The sequence below is a fragment of the Ranitomeya variabilis genome, chromosome 3 (assembly GCF_051348905.1).
Source record: "Ranitomeya variabilis isolate aRanVar5 chromosome 3, aRanVar5.hap1, whole genome shotgun sequence".
Classification (NCBI taxonomy): domain Eukaryota; kingdom Metazoa; phylum Chordata; class Amphibia; order Anura; family Dendrobatidae; genus Ranitomeya; species Ranitomeya variabilis.
The window spans coordinates 230,348,201-230,365,089 of NC_135234.1; the positions used below are offsets into that span (position 1 = coordinate 230,348,201).

Below are 16,889 nucleotides of genomic sequence, written 5' to 3' on the forward strand. Positions count from 1 at the left end.
ATAGCCGTTGGTCGTCTCATCCCTTCATTATCTACGAGATCCAGTTATGTAGGTAAGTAGCGGCTTTTCTTGGTACTGCAACTAAAAGCCATAAATAGGACTGAGCTGTAATGCTGGATACAGCTGTAATTATATGTTATATAGTCGTGTTACACTCCCCTCACTTCTTGTAATCTACAAGTGTACAAAGATATTATACAGTCACCATGTGACAAGTGGGCCTGTGTAACTTCAAATGCCTGGGCTGAATTTGAGTCCCAGTCCGACCCTGACAAAGTCCTTGATGTTCAATAAAGCATGAACATTCTCCTAGTCTGAGTACCTAAAGCCATGTAATAAAGATCATATTTGAAAGAAAGTTTTCCTGTCTTACCCTAAATATATCCTAATATTTGGGACTATATGCAGTGGAACCACTTTAAAAGGCAACCATACTTTCAAGTAACATCTCAGAATAATCTGGTCCTGTGTGTGTTCATGATGAATTGACTTTTATCCTGCATTTTCAACAGTTTTCCCCTGTGCAGTCTCTGTCTCTAATTTGCAATCTGCTCAGAGCTAGTGGGAGGAGACAACCTGCTGTGATCTAAGCCATAAACAGCACAGAAGGTATCCTGCTCTTCTTTCCTACTTTAGCAAATAGAAACAAGCAGCAACATGGAGGAAATTATACAGCAGCACTGAGTTGCCTGTGAATCAAGCTCTGATGTAAAAGACTTGTTAGAAAGCTCAGTACTATATTTCTGTTTCTCCTTCTGCTTGTCTTCTTACTGTGCTTTTATCTCCTCATTGCCCCTCCCCTCTTCAACGGGCGGCGACACAACAAGGCCTAACAGTCAGTCTTGTCTAAAGATGATGAACTTGATCTGTTCTTTTTTCAGAGTTGATTATAAGTTCAGGAGGTGGTGTCGGGGAAGGGAAGATTTGTGTCTGATAAATGGGGGAGAAGCAGCTATCTCTGATAAGATATATTACTAAGTTTCATACAATTGTCTGTATTATTGAATTATATACAGATTTTTGAAAGTACAGTTCCCATTTAAGCCAACAACCACAGCTGATTTATAAAAGGTCTAGATAAAGGGTAGTCATCTCAAAGTCATGGAGTTTTGTAGAGGTTTCAATATATACAACCTACCGAATACCACTTACACATATCTTCTGTTCTCTTGAATTAATGAACAGGGCAGTAAGGATTTTAAGACCCCCATGTTCAGTTGGAAAGTTTTATAAATTGCCCTCTTTTCCACATCCATTATAAGATTTGGTTCCAAAGAAAACTACCAAAATAAAAAATGTGAACTAGCCTTTAATCTGCTGTAAGAAGGTCACTGGTAAAATGCAGGAGGGGAAATTTGTGTCACTGAGGATGTTGGCCTCAGTCATATGAACCTTGAAAAATGCTCCAGCATACTAAGTGCTGAGAGGGGTTAATGGGCCATATTAAGGGCTGGGTTTTTGTTGGCAGCTGAAGAATGGGTGGGAGGCTGTTCACCATATCTCCACCCCACGATGTGGTACAGAAGATGAACATGAAGTCTTTGGACTCCTTCATTGTTCGGTGTGTTCAGAAACAAGGTCTCCAGAGCTGTGCTCGTCTTAAAGAGAACTGAACCATGTGTTATTTTTCCTGAGTGGGTAGATCCCCGCACCCACACAGACTGTACTGTATGCTATTTTGTTTTTCCCATTATGCCAGAAGGCCGTGTTTATTTACTTAACTTTGCACTGGTTTATGCAGTACGTTTTAATAAACCATTTGAAAACTTAAATGGAAAGAATCCCTGTGACTACCTCTTTGTACCGCTCTACCACAGTGCCAAAGAGACAGAAGACTACAGTAGGACACTGTAGGGCACTAAGAAAAAAAAGTCCTAATATATACAAAAGACCCATACTGTTTCACAATCATTTGTACTTACCTCCACCATTTTTCTGGCACAGATATGGGAATCGCCAAACATTGCCCAAACCCACAGAGTATCCAATTTGTGCAAGAATGTACTGCAGCTTGTTGTTCCATGCCGGTCTGTCCTCTAATTCAGAAATATCTTCCAGCGGTTTTCCTCTACTCTCTTCACCAGATACATTTAGTGCACTCGCTTTATGATCTATTGGTTCCTCATGGGCCAGCAAGTCAGCAACAGATTCTGTGACATGTTGGTTGCTGTGTTCTCGCTGAGTCACTTTACTGTTTTTAGGCATTTGGAGAAGTGTGAGTTCAAGAACACCAAGGTAGATTCTGGTGCACAGAAATAATCCAGCACAAGGAGTTATTTAATACTGGCTTCCATGCAATATTGGCCTGGAAAAAAGAAAAATTTAGATTCTACAAACTTAGAAAAAAGTTACTTTTTGTAAAAATGCTCAATTACATGATAATTAATGTAACCTAAAAAAAAAGTACACACAAGTGATTATTAGCTAACAGATATATACAATGTTGTGTGCCACATAGAAACATGCTTCAATAATACCTATCACCAGTCTGGGGCTACCCACAAATAAATAGGATAGCCCCAGAAGGGTGATAGGAACTCTTTAAATAAAAATTTACAAAATTCACATAATTTTATTCCTGGATTAGTTATCAAGAGCTGCAGATATAAAATTAAGGTATTATAGCTCCGTCAGGTACAGTCAAAATTCTCTATGCTTTCCTTCGTGATCTATCAGCAAGCTACAGACGGATTAATAAGATATTTGGATCGGGTTTACAGCAGTATGTACCTTTTTGGCAGTCAGACAAGTTATGGCTTTGCATGTAATTACTATGGTCTGGAACTTTTGGTACAACATAAAATCCACTATAATATTATTATTACTACGTTACATTAAGAAATTGTGATTAAAGGAAAACTAAATCAAAACAATTATTTTATGTACAGACAAGCTACTTTTTAATACTACAAGCAGGTAGATGGCATACACTTGGGCTCCCAAAATAGTATGGGTGCCTAAATATGAACTAAGGGTACTGTCACACATTGGCACTTTTGTCGCTACGACGGTACGATCCGTGACGTTCCAGCGATATCCATACGATATCGCTGTGTCTGACACGCAGCAGCGATCAGGGACCCTGCTGAGAATCGTACGTCGTAGCAGATCGTTTGGAACTTTCTTTCGTTGCTGGATCTCCCGCTGTCATTGCTGGATCGTTGTGTGTGACACCGATCCAGCGATGCGTTCGCTTGTAACCAGGGTAAACATCGGGTTACTAAGCGCAGGGCCGCGCTTAGTAACCCGATGTTTACCGTGGTTACCAGCGTAAAAGTAAAAAAAAAAAAAACGTACATACTCACATTCCGGTGTCTGTCCCCCGGCGTTCTGCTTCTCTGCACTGTGAGCGCCGGCCGGCCGGAAAGCGAGCACAGCGGTGACGTCACCGCTGTGCTTTCCGGCTGGCGCAGACACAGTGGAGAGAAGCAGAACGCCGGGGGACAGACACCGGAATGTGAGTATGTAGTGTTTGTTTTTTTTTACTTTTACGCTGGTAACCACGGTAAACATCGGGTTACTAAGCGCGGCCCTGCGCTTAGTAACCCGATGTTTACCCTGGTTACCCGGGGACTTCGGCATCGTTGGTCGCTGGAGAGCTGACTGTGTGACAGCTCCCCAGCGACCACACAATCACTTACCAACGATCACGGCCAGGTCGTATCGCTGGTCGTGATCGTTGGTAAATCGTTTTGTGTGACAGTACCCTAAGACTTGGGAATACATGTAAGCAATTAACTGGGCAGTTACACTCAATGCCAAGCAGAGCTGCTGAAGAAAACAAAGGTTAGTTTGGTCTCCCAAATAAACCCAATGCTTTTTTATTTTTTAAATTACATAGAAAAGTGGGAGATTGTTCAAAAACAAGCAAGTAGAAATACAAGCCCTTGATTTTTCCCCTAGTGCCTTAGTTGAGCACCAACTGCTCCACTATTCACTTTGCTATCAATGGCTTCATGCAAGTAGGTGCATAAATTTGGGCATAGAACACCAGCACAGGTGGCGTAATAAAGTGACAGCATTATGCCTGTTTGTCCAAAATTGCCCCCATTGCAAGTTTAAAGAAGCTTGTGGAGTGCTGGTCTACTGATTGTGTGTCATGATCTCTGCAGACAGAGATCATAGCAAGCCTATAGAGGGACAAGCTCTCGGAAGATGGAACTATACTGACCATGAACTAAGCCTGCCGCGCAACTAGAAATAGCCAGGTAGCATTTCCTATTTATAGCTAGATGCCCAGCTCTGGCCTAAGACCTAAATAGCTAGCAGAGGGAAATATAAGACCTGGCTCACCTCTAGAGAAATATTCCAAAGAAGACAGTAGCCCCCCACATATAATGACGGTGAGTTCAGATGAAACAACAAACGCAGCAGGAAAATAGTCTTAGCAAATTTGAGGTCCGCTTACTAGATAGCAGAAGACAGATAGTATACTTTCATGGTCAGCAGAAAAACACTAACAAAACACCATCCAGAGATTACCTTAAACTCTGGCATTAACTCATAACGCCAGAGTAGCAATCCCTGATCAACGAGAGCTTTCCAGACACAGTAACAAAACTTCAGCTGTGAACTGGAACAAATAGGCAAAACAAAACATGGACAAAAGTCCAACTTATCTAGAAGTTGTCTAGAAGCAGGAACAAGCACTGAGAGGCATCAGATAACATTGTTGACCGGCAAGAAACCACCAGAGAAATGAGCTTAAATAGCGACACCCACTACTGATGGAACCAGGTGAAACAGGAAAGAGGATGACAAGTCCAATTCCACAAGCGGCCACCGGGGGAGCCCAGAATCCAAATTCACAACAGTACCCCCCCCTCAAGGAGGGGGCACCGAACCCTCACCAGATCCACCAGGGCGACCAGGATGAGCCCTATGGAAGGCACGAACAAGATCAGAAGCATGAACATCAGATGCATTGACCCAAGAATTATCCTCCTGGCCGTAACCCTTCCAGTTAACCAGATACTGGAGTCTCCGTCTGGAAACACGAGAGTCCAAAATTTTCTCCACAACGTACTCCAACTCACCCTCAACCAACACCGGAGCAGGAGGCTCAACTGAAGGTACAACAGGTACCTCATACCTGCGCAATAACGACCGATGAAAAACGTTATGAATGGAAAAGGACGCAGGGAGGTCCAAACGGAAAGAAACAGGATTAAGAATCTCCAATATTCTATAAGGGCCGATGAACCGAGGTTTAAACTTAGGAGAAGAGACCCTCATAGGGACAAAACGAGAAGACAACCACACCAAATCTCCAACACAAAGCCGAGAACCAACACGACGATGACGGTTGGCAAAACGCTGAGTCTTCTCCTGGGACAACTTCAAATTGTCCATAACCTGCCCCCAGATGTGATGCAATCTCTCCACCACCGCATCCACTCCAGGACAATCCGAGGATTCCACCTGACCGGAGGAAAATCGAGGGTGAAACCCCGAATTACAGAAAAACGGGGACACCAAGGTGGAAGAGCTGGCCCGATTATTGAGGGCGAACTCCGCCAATGGCAAAAAAGCAACCCAATCATCCTGGTCAGCAGAGACAAAACACCTCAGATATGTCTCCAGGGTCTGATTAGTCCGCTCGGTCTGGCCATTAGTCTGAGGGTGAAAAGCAGATGAAAAAGACAAATCTATGCCCATCCTAGCACAGAATGCCCGCCAAAATCTAGACACAAATTGGGTACCTCTGTCGGAAACAATATTCTCAGGAATACCGTGCAATCGGACAACATTCTGAAAAAACAGAGGAACCAACTCAGAAGAAGAAGGCAACTTGGGCAGAGGAACCAAATGGACCATTTTAGAGAAACGGTCACAGACCACCCAGACGACAGACATCTTCTGGGAAACAGGCAGATCTGAAATAAAATCCATCGAGATGTGTGTCCAAGGCCTCTTAGGAATAGGCAAGGGCAACAGCAGTCCGCTAGCCCGAGAACTACAAGACTTGGCCCGAGCACAAACGTCACATGACTGCACAAAGACTCGCACATCTCGTGACAGGGAAGGCCACCAGAAGGATCTTGCCACCAAATCCCTGGTACCAAAAATTCCGGGATGACCTGCCAATGCAGAAGAATGTACCTCAGAGATGACTCTGCTGGTCCAATCATCCGGAACAAACAGTCTATCAGGCGGACAACGATCCGGTCTATCCGCCTGAAACTCTTGCAAGGACCGCCGCAGATCAGGAGAAACGGCCGACAAAATTACTCCCTCCCTAAGGATACCTGTGGGTTCAGAATTACCAGGAGAGTCCGGGTCAAAACTCCTAGAAAGGGCATCTGCCTTAACATTCTTAGAACCCGGTAGGTATGACACCACAAAATTAAAGCGAGAAAAAAATAAAGACCAGCGCGCCTGTCTAGGATTCAGGCGTCTGGCAGTCTCAAGATAAATCAAATTTTTGTGGTCAGTCAATACCACCACCTGATGCCTAGCCCCCTCGAGCCAATGGCGCCACTCCTCAAACGCCCACTTCATGGCCAAAAGCTCCCGATTCCCAACATCATAATTCCGCTCTGCGGGCGAAAATTTGCGAGAAAAGAAGGCACAAGGCCTAATGACGGAGCAGTCGGAACCTTTCTGCGACAACACTGCCCCAGCTCCGATCTCCGAAGCGTCAACCTCAACCTGAAAAGGCAGATTCACATCAGGCTGACGCAACACAGGGGCAGAGGCAAAACGGCGCTTAAGCTCCTGAAAGGCCTCTACAGCATGAGGGGACCAATTAGCAACATCAGCGCCTTGTCTGGTCAAATCAGTCAGTGGTTTAACGACATCCGAAAAACCAGCAATAAATCGGCGGTAAAAGTTGGCAAAGCCCAAAAATCTCTGAAGACCCTTAAGAGAGGAGGGCTGAGTCCAGTCACAAATAGCTTGCACCTTGACGGGATCCATCTCAATGGAAGAGGGAGAAAAAATATACCCCAAAAAGGAAATTTTCTGGACCCCAAAAACGCACTTAGACCCCTTCACACATAAAGAATTAGACCGCAGAACCTGAAAAACTCTCCTGACCTGCTGGACATGAGAGTCCCAGTCATCAGAAAAAATCAGAATATCATCCAGATATATTATCATAAATTTATCCAGAAAATCGCGGAAAATATCATGCATAAAAGACTGGAAAACTGAAGGGGCATTAGAAAGACCAAAAGGCATGACCAAATACTCAAAGTGGCCCTCGGGCGTATTAAATGCGGTCTTCCACTCATCCCCCTGCCTGATCCGCACCAAATTATACGCCCCACGAAGATCAATTTTAGAGAACCACTTAGCACCCTCTATACGAGCAAACAAATCAGTAAGCAATGGCAATGGGTATTGATACTTAACAGTGATCTTATTCAGAAGCCGATAATCAATACATGGTCTCAAAGAGCCGTCTTTTTTTGAGACAAAGAAAAACCCAGCTCCCAAGGGAGAAGAAGATGGACGAATATGTCCCTTTTCCAGAGACTCCTTTATATATTCCCGCATAGCAGCATGTTCCGGCACAGACAGATTAAACAACCGACCCTTTGGATATTTACAACCCGGTATCAAATCTATGGCACAATCGCACTCACGGTGCGGAGGTAACGACCCAAGCTTGGGTTCGTCAAAGACGTCTTGATAATCAGAGAGGAACTCAGGGACTTCAGAGGGAATGGACGACGAAATAGAAACCAAAGGTAAGTCCCCATGAATACCCTTACATCCCCAGCTCAACACAGACATTGCTCTCCAGTCCAAGACTGGGTTGTGAGACTGCAACCATGGCAATCCCAGTACCAAATCGTCATGTAAATTATACAGCACCAGGAAACGAATAATCTCCTGGTGATCCGGATTGATACGCATGGTTACTTGTGTCCAGTATTGTGGTTTATTATTAGCCAATGGGGTGGAGTCAATCCCCTTCAGAGGAATAAGAGTCTCCAAAGGCTCTAAATCAAAACCACAACGATTGGCAAAGGACCAATCCATAAGACTCAGAGCGGCGCCAGAGTCAACATAGGCGTCCGTGGCAATGGATGACAAAGAGCAAATCAGGGTTACAGACAAAATAAACTTAGACTGAATGGTGCCAATGGAAACAGACTTATCAAGCTTCTTTGTACGCCTAGAGCATGCTGATATAACATGAGTAGAATCCCCACAATAGAAACACAATCCATTCTTCCGTCTAAAATTCTGTCGCTCGCTCCTGGACAGAATTCTATCACACTGCATACTTTCTGGCGTCTTTTCCATAGACACCGCCAGATGGTGCACAGGTTTGCGCTCCCGCAGACGCCTATCAATCTGAATAGCCATTGTCATGGACTCATTCAGACCTGCAGGCACAGGGAACCCCACCATAACATCCTTAACGGCATCAGAGAGACCCTCTCTGAAAGTTGCCGCCAAGGCGCACTCATTCCACTGAGTAAGCACAGACCATTTACGGAATTTTTGGCAGAAAACTTCAGCTTCGTCTTGCCCCTGAGATAGTGCCATCAAAGTTTTTTCTGCCTGAAGTTCCAAATGAGGTTCCTCATAAAGCAAGCCCAAGGCCAGAAAAAACGCATCCACATCGCGTAACGCAGGATCCCCTGCTGGCAATGAGAAGGCCCAATCTTGAGGGTCACCCCTGAGCAAGGAAATCACAATCCTAACCTGCTGAGCAGGGTCTCCAGCTGAACGAGACTTCAGGGACAAATAAAGCTTACAATTATTTCGGAAATTCTGGAAGCTAGCTCTATTCCCTGTAAAGAACTCCGGCAAAGGAATTCTCGGCTCAGATACCGGAGCATGTACCACAAAATCTTGTAAATTTTGTACTTTCGTGATGAGATTATTCAAACCCACAGTTACACTCTGGAGATCCATTATTGTCAGGTGCACACAGAGCCATACAGAGATTAGGAGGAGAGAGAGAAAAAAGACTGCAGCAAGGCAGACTGGAGGGAAAAAAAAAAAAAGAAAATTCCAGCAGACTTCTTATAACTCTCCTTTCTCAACCTGGGTCTTTAACACTTTATTGGCCGGTCAAACTGTCATGATCTCTGCAGACAGAGATCATAGCAAGCCTATAGAGGGACAAGCTCTCGGAAGATGGAACTATACTGACCATGAACTAAGCCTGCCGCGCAACTAGAAATAGCCAGGTAGCATTTCCTATTTATAGCTAGATGCCTAGCTCTGGCCTAAGACCTAAATAGCTAGCAGAGGGAAATATAAGACCTGGCTCACCTCTAGAGAAATATTCCAAAGAAGACAGTAGCCCCCCACATATAATGACGGTGAGTTCAGATGAAACAACAAACGCAGCAGGAAAATAGTCTTAGCAAATTTGAGGTCCGCTTACTAGATAGCAGAAGACAGATAGTATACTTTCATGGTCAGCAGAAAAACACTTAAGGTACCGTCACACTAAGCGACGCTGCAGCGATAGCGACAGCAATGCCGATCGCTGCAGCGTCGCTGTGTGGTCGCTGGAGAGCTGTCACACAGACCGCTCTCCAGCGACCAGCGATGCCGAGGTCCCCGGGTAACCAGGGTAAACATCGGGTTGCTAAGCGCAGGGCCGCGCTTAGTAACCCGATGTTTACCCTGGTTACCAGCGTAAAAGTTAAAAAAACAAACAGTACATGCTCACCTGCGCGTCCCCCAGCCTCTGCATCCTGACACTGACTGAGCTCCGGCCCTAACAGCAGAGCGGTGACGTCACCGCTCTGCTTTCACTTTCAGTTTAGGGCCGGCGCTTTAGTGTCAGGAAGCAGAGGCTGGGGGACGCGCAGGTGAGCATGTACTGTTTGTTTTTTTAACTTTTACGCTGGTAACCAGGGTAAACATCGGGTTACTAAGCGCGGCCCTGCGCTTAGTAACCCGATGTTTACCCTGGTTACCAGTGTAAAATATCGCTGGTATCGTCGCTTTTGCTGTCAAACACGGCGATACACGGCGACCTAGCGACCAAATAATGTGCAGACCTTCTAGCAGCGACCAGCAATTTCACAGCGGGATCCAGATCGCTGCTGCGTGTCAAATACAGCGATATCGCCATCCAGGTCGCTGCAACGTCACGGATTGCTGGCGATATCGCCTAGTGTGACGGTACCTTAACAAAACACCATCCAGAGATTACCTTAAACTCTGGCATTAACTCATAACGCCAGAGTAGCAATCCCTGATCAACGAGAGCTTTCCAGACACAGTAACAAAACTTCAGCTGTGAACTGGAACAAATAGGCAAAACAAAACATGGACAAAAGTCCAACTTATCTAGAAGTTGTCTAGAAGCAGGAACAAGCACTGAGAGGCATCAGATAACATTGTTGACCGGCAAGAAACCACCAGAGAAATGAGCTTAAATAGCGACACCCACTACTGATGGAACCAGGTGAAACAGGAAAGAGGATGACAAGTCCAATTCCACAAGCGGCCACCGGGGGAGCCCAGAATCCAAATTCACAACATTGTGCAAACGAAGACTACGGTAATTATAAAATTGTGTGGTATAATTTTGTTATTTTAGTAGAAGGCAACTATACTGTGGAGGGTACTAATGGTGCACGTACACTGTGGGAAACACTAAGGGAACATGCAGCGCCCCAGAGTCCTGGTTGTTGCAGTAATGTCGCTCTGCCACTAAGGGGAGTGATGTTACGTCTGATTGCACTAAAAGAGTTCACCTGACCAGGTATCACAGTCACACATTACACTTCACACTCTGGCCTCCAGGGGGAGCAAAGGGTTCTATGTATTAGGCCACTCCTCACACTCTGGTAAAACTGGGGGCTGGATAGGAAGTTAGAGAGAAGCTGACTGGGTTTTGCCCAGGCAACATCCTGTGAGAGAGGGAGTTCCTGGGAAGATTCAGGGGGGTCTCTGTCAGGGGTGGGATCCTGACAGTGGCCTAGCGAAAAGGACAGATCGTTACGGAGCCGCGCCTGCACCCGTTGCGGTGGCATCTTAAGAAAGGACACGAAGCGAGGTTTATTGTGGAGAAGTGAGAAACGAGATCACAGCACAAAGGAGAGTAGAACCAGTAGGAGTCGTGCCCTAAGACCGTGGCAACATCATACTGAGGCGCGTAGCCGGTGGCCGGAACGCCGAGGAAGTATTGGGCTCTAAGCATTACTTCAAACAGCGGCAGGACAGTTAACTATAGGTTGGCTGTCTCACCTAAATCACCTAAGCAGACAAGGGAGGCAATTGTGGGAGAGGGGCGTCTCTAGGGTCCCAGAATAACTCCAGGACTACCCCGTCATACGGGTGCGTCCTATCCATATCATCTGGGGGACGGAGAGAGAAAGAACATCAGAAATAGACACAACAGTTGTGAGGACTATCCCGTGGTGCTCAGCACGGAGGTACTACAACACCTAGGCGCTAGAAGGTAGGCACTGATTTCCACCTGTAAAGGGAACTCTGGAGGTGCCTTCGGACCGGCCGGTCTCAGCCAGCCCTGTTAGCAGTGCTCTGGATTGCGGATCCCGAAGCCTTCAGTAAAGAGGTAAAGAGACTGCAACCCTGTGTCCTCGTTATTCATCGCACCTTGCACCACGCACCACCATCACACCTTTCATTGGACGCCCCTTAGCAGGGTCACGGACCGGGTCTAGCCACCGTGACAACCCCAGGACCGAGTACCCCGCGGCCCTGCGTCTGGGGGCGCTCCAAACATGATTAGTGAGTAGTGAATACAAGAAAGATGCCATTATTGTGTGGGACACTAAGGGAAAACTAATAATGTAGGGGTCACTAAGGGAACATCATTAATATGTTGAGTGCACTAAGCATGAAGTATTATTATTTGGGGGTTCAAGGAGCACTACTGATGTGTGGGGTCAAAAGGAAGGAATTAAAGTACAGCGAGCACTATTACAGCAGGCGTTATTACAGAGCAGGGGCATTTAAAGGTCTGTATCAAGATTATAGGTTAGCAACTATCCAAAGCATACTGCTGTGGGTCACACCGCACTAAATTTGTAGCAGGAGGGCTATGTTGAAGAGGGGATGGAACTTTATGTAGAAATTGAGAATGCGCTGGAAACCTGAAAAGCCAATGATAAGCTGTACCATAAACTAGATATGAACTGGAATATAAGTCGGTGTGCATGCAGTGTGTAGGCGCATGTTCACACTGACCACTAAACAGCCAAAACCTAAAATAAAAACAAAGTGAGCACATACCCTGCAGTAAATAAATAAATAGCAATAGTGCATAAAAATAATATAGGGTACTTAGTTAACATAATTTGGATTAAAAAAAAAAACGTAAAAGCCATCCCACCACCAGAGAAACTTGAAAAGAGAAAACTATGCTGTTAATGCACATAATCACACTTACTGGATGTCATTACATGAATCATATCCCGGGGGAGGTTTAACATGACATCTGCAACCAACCAAACAATTCTATATTTTGTCTATAGTTTAATGAAATCCTGAAAAATCCTTCATTTGACCTTTACTCACTATGCACAAAGAGAAACTGATGCAATCAAAACTGACATCTCATCCTTGAACCTTGTACAACTGTTACTATTCCGGAAAGTAGAATATGGAGCCCACTCCAAAAATAAAAGACATCTTAGTTTACAGAAAAGAATCCAAACAATAACAAGATTAATGTTGTTGTTTTTTAAACCTTGTCTGTTTTTATTAAATTAATAAAGAGAAAAAAGTACAATCACATTGCACTAACTGTGCCAATAAATATAAACAATTACTGAGGGAGAGGAAATAACAAATTAAGTTATTAACTTGGTACTCAAACCCTGAAAAGACAATAGCACAAAATGATATAGTAATGTAGTACAGGGCACCTGCGCTCACTCTGATTTCTCAAGCTACAGATGGATACCACACCCCTGTATATGGTGCTTCACTCAGATGTAAGCCAATAGTCAGTACTACCACCGCGCGGTGTATTATGTACTGGATAGCACAAAATGAACCTTAAGGAGCAGGATAAGAAAGTACATATCAAAAATCACCCAGACTGAGCAGAGTAATCCACACAAAATAGTAGACGAACAAGAAAGAATATAGAATACAGAGATAAGAAGAAAGGCAAAAGAAACAAATAGAGAAGAAAGTAGGGAGGAGGAAGGTAGGGATGGTGATAGGGAAAAACAGGGACATTACTATCTCAATCGCCGCAGCGGCCGGGTCCAACGGGTGAGGGGCTCGCCGCTGACAGCAAATACTTCAGCTGGATGTGCGTCCTCTGGCAATACACGCCGCCAGTCAATCAGAGGCCAGCAGCTTACGTCAGCATGCACATGACCGGGGTCACATGGCAGTGATGTTATGTGCTGCTGTCGCTAACAGCAGGGGAGCGGAGAAAATGTATTATTTAAAAAAAAAAATTGTTAGTACACGGTGACTATACTGCTACATGGATGACTATGGGCTGTGCATTATGCTACATGGATGGCTATGGTCTGTGCATTACACTACATGGATGATTAAGGGAGGTGCATTAGACTACATGGATGACTATGGGCTGTTCATTATACTACATGGATAACTATAGACTGCACATTATACTACATGGATGACTATTGGCTGTGCATTATACTACATGGATGACTAAGGGCTGTGTATTAGACTACATGTATGACTATAGACTGTGCATTATACTATATGGATGACTATGGGCTGTGCATTATGCTACATGGATGGCTATGGGCTGTGCATTACACTACATGGATGACTAAGGGAGGTGCATTAGACTACATGGATGACTATGGGCTGTTCATTATACTACATGGATGACTATAGACTGCACATTATACTACATGGATGACTATTGGCTGTGCATTATACTACATGGATGACTAAGGGCAGTGTATTAGACTACATGTATGACTATAGACTGTGCATTATACTATATGGATGACTATGGGCTGTGCATTATGCTACATGGATGGCTATGGGCTCTGCATTACACTACATGGATGACTAAGGGAGGTGCATTAGACTACATGGATGACTATGGGCTGTTCATTATACTACATGGATGACTATAGACTGCACATTATACTACATGGATGACTATTGGCTGTGCATTATACTACATGGATGACTAAGGGCAGTGTATTAGACTACATGTATGACTATAGACTGTGCATTATACTATATGGATGACTATGGGCTGTGCATTATGCTACATGGATGGCTATGGGCTGTGCATTACACTACATGGATGACTAAGGGAGGTGCATTAGACTACATGGATGACTATGGGCTGTTCATTATACTACATGGATGACTATAGACTGCACATTATACTACATGGATGACTATTGGCTGTGCATTATACTACATGGATGACTAAGGGCAGTGTATTAGACTACATGTATGACTATAGGCTGTACATTATACTATATGGATGACTATGGGCTGTGCATTATACTACATGGATGACTATGGACTGTGCATTATACTACATGGATGACTAAGGGTAGTGTATTAGACTACATGTATGACTATAGACTGTGCAATATACTATATGGATGACTGTGGCCTGTGCATTATACTACATGGATGACTATGGGTTGTGCATTATACTACAGGGATGACTAAGGGCTGTGCATTGTACTACATGGATGACTATGAGTTATGGATTATACTACATGGATGACTATGGGTTGTGCATTATACTAAATGGAGGACTATGGGCTGTGTATTATACTATATGGAGGACTATGGGCTGTGCAGTATACTAAATGGATGATTATGGGCTGTGCATCATTATATGAAGGTATGGGATGTGCACTATACTAATATGGAGGACTATGGGCTGTGCATTATATATAGAGGTGTATCATATTATAGGGTGCATGATACTATATGGAGGACTATGGGCTGTGCTTGATACTATATGGAGGACCATGGTTTGTGTGTTATATACAGTATGGAAGATTATAGAACATGAATTATACTATATAGAGGACTATGGCATGCATTATATTATTTGGAGGAGTATGGGGTGCATTATACCATATGGAGGACTACAGTGTTCAAATTATACTATATGGAGGACTATGGGGGGCACATTCTAGTATATTAAGGACTATGGTCTGTGAAATTATACTATATGTAGGACTATAGGGAGAGCATTATACTTCTGCTATGGGGCCCCATGACTTCTATGTGTGCCCCTAGTGAGTATAATGGTTTATTTTCTTATATACATTAAAGAAAAGCGGCATATTCCAGGATGGGGATATACAGTGGGTATGTAAAGTATTCATACCCCTTTAAATTTTTCACTCTTTGTTTCATTGCAGCCATATGGTAAATTCAAAAAAGTTCATTTTTTTCTCATTAATGTATACTCTGTTCCCCATCTTGACTGAAAAAAAAGAAATGTAGTAATTTTTGCAAATATATTAAAAAAGAAAAACTGAAATATCACATGGTCATAAGATCCTTTGCTTATGACCATGTGATCCTTTGCTCAGTATTGAGTAGAAGCACCCTTTTGAGCTAGTACAGCCACGAGTCTTCTTGGGAATGATGCAACAAGTTTTTCACACCTTGATTTGGGGATCCTCTGCCATTCTTCCTTGCAGATCCTCTCCAGTTCCGTGAGGTTGGATTGTGAATGTTGGTGGACATCCATTTTCAGGTTTCTCCAGAGATTCTCAATTGGGTTAAGGTCAGGGCTCTGGCTGGGCCACTGAAGAATGGCCACATAGTTGTTCTGAAGCTACTCCTTTGTTATTTTAGCTGTGTGCTTAGGGTCATTGTCTTGTTGGAAGGTGAACCTTCGGCCAAGTCTGAGGTCCAGAGCACTCTGGAAGAGGTTTTCATCCAGGATATCTCTGTACTTGGCAGCATTCATGTTTCCTTCAATAACAACCAGTCGTCCTGTCCCTACAGCTGAAAAACACCCCCCTTAGCATGATGCTGCCATCACCATGCTTCACTGATGGGATTGTATTGGGCAGGTGATGAGTAGTGCCTGGTTTTCTCCACACATACCGGTTAGAATTATCACCAAAAAGGTCTATCTTCGTCTCATCAGACCAGAGAATCTTATTTCTCATTGTCTGGGAGTCCTTCATGTGTTTTTTTAGCTTCTCTATTCGGGCTTTCATATGTCTTGCACTGAGGAGAGGCTTCTTTCGGGCCACTCTGCCATAAAGGCCTGACTGGTGGAGGGCTGCAGTGATAGTTGACTTTGTGGAACTTTCTCCCATCTGCATCTGTGGAGCTCAGCCACAGTGATCTTGGGGTACTTCTTTACCTCTCTTACCAAGGCTCTTCTCCCACGATTGCTCAGTTTGGCTGGACGGCCAGGTTTAGGAAGACGTCTGGTGGTCCCAAACTTCTTCCATTCAAGGATTTTGGAGGCCACTGTGCTCTTAGGAACCTTGAGTCCTGCAGAAATTCTGTTGTAACCCTGGCCAGATATGTGCCTTGCCACAATTCTGTCTCTGAGCTCCTTGGCCAGTTCCTTTGACCTCATGAATCTTATTTGGTCTGACATGCACTGTGAGCTGTGAGGTCTTATATAGACAGATGTGTGCCTTTCTAAATCAAGTTCTATCAGTTTAATTAAACACAGCTAAACACTCCACTGAAGGAGTAGAACAATTTCAGGGAGGATCTCAGGGAAATGCACAGCTTATGACTTAAATATGAGTGTCTAAGCAAATACGTATGACCATGTGATATTTCAGTTTTGTTCTTTTTTATTAAATTTGCAAAAATTTCTACATTTCTGTTTATTTTTCAGTCAAGATGGGGTGCAGAGTGTACATTAATGTGAAAAAAATGAACTGTTTTGAATTTACCAAATGGCTGCAATAAAAAAAAAGTGAAAAATTTAAAGGGGTCTGAATACTTTCCTTACCCACTGTATATACCAGGATGGGGCCCAG

At 44.0% G+C, this 16,889-nt stretch overlaps 1 protein-coding gene across 2 annotated transcripts in view; it reads right to left on the bottom strand.

Annotated features, from left to right (window-relative positions):
* Positions 1–16,889, bottom strand: part of SLC6A17 (solute carrier family 6 member 17) — a 102,032-nt gene that overhangs the window by 70,378 nt on the left and 14,765 nt on the right. For both annotated transcript variants that reach the window (XM_077295218.1, XM_077295217.1), the window contains exon 2: positions 1,923–2,305. In XM_077295218.1, the coding sequence (XP_077151333.1) occupies positions 1,923–2,205 (283 nt within the window). In that variant the 5' untranslated portion in view covers positions 2,206–2,305. The remainder of the gene's footprint in view (positions 1–1,922; positions 2,306–16,889) is intronic.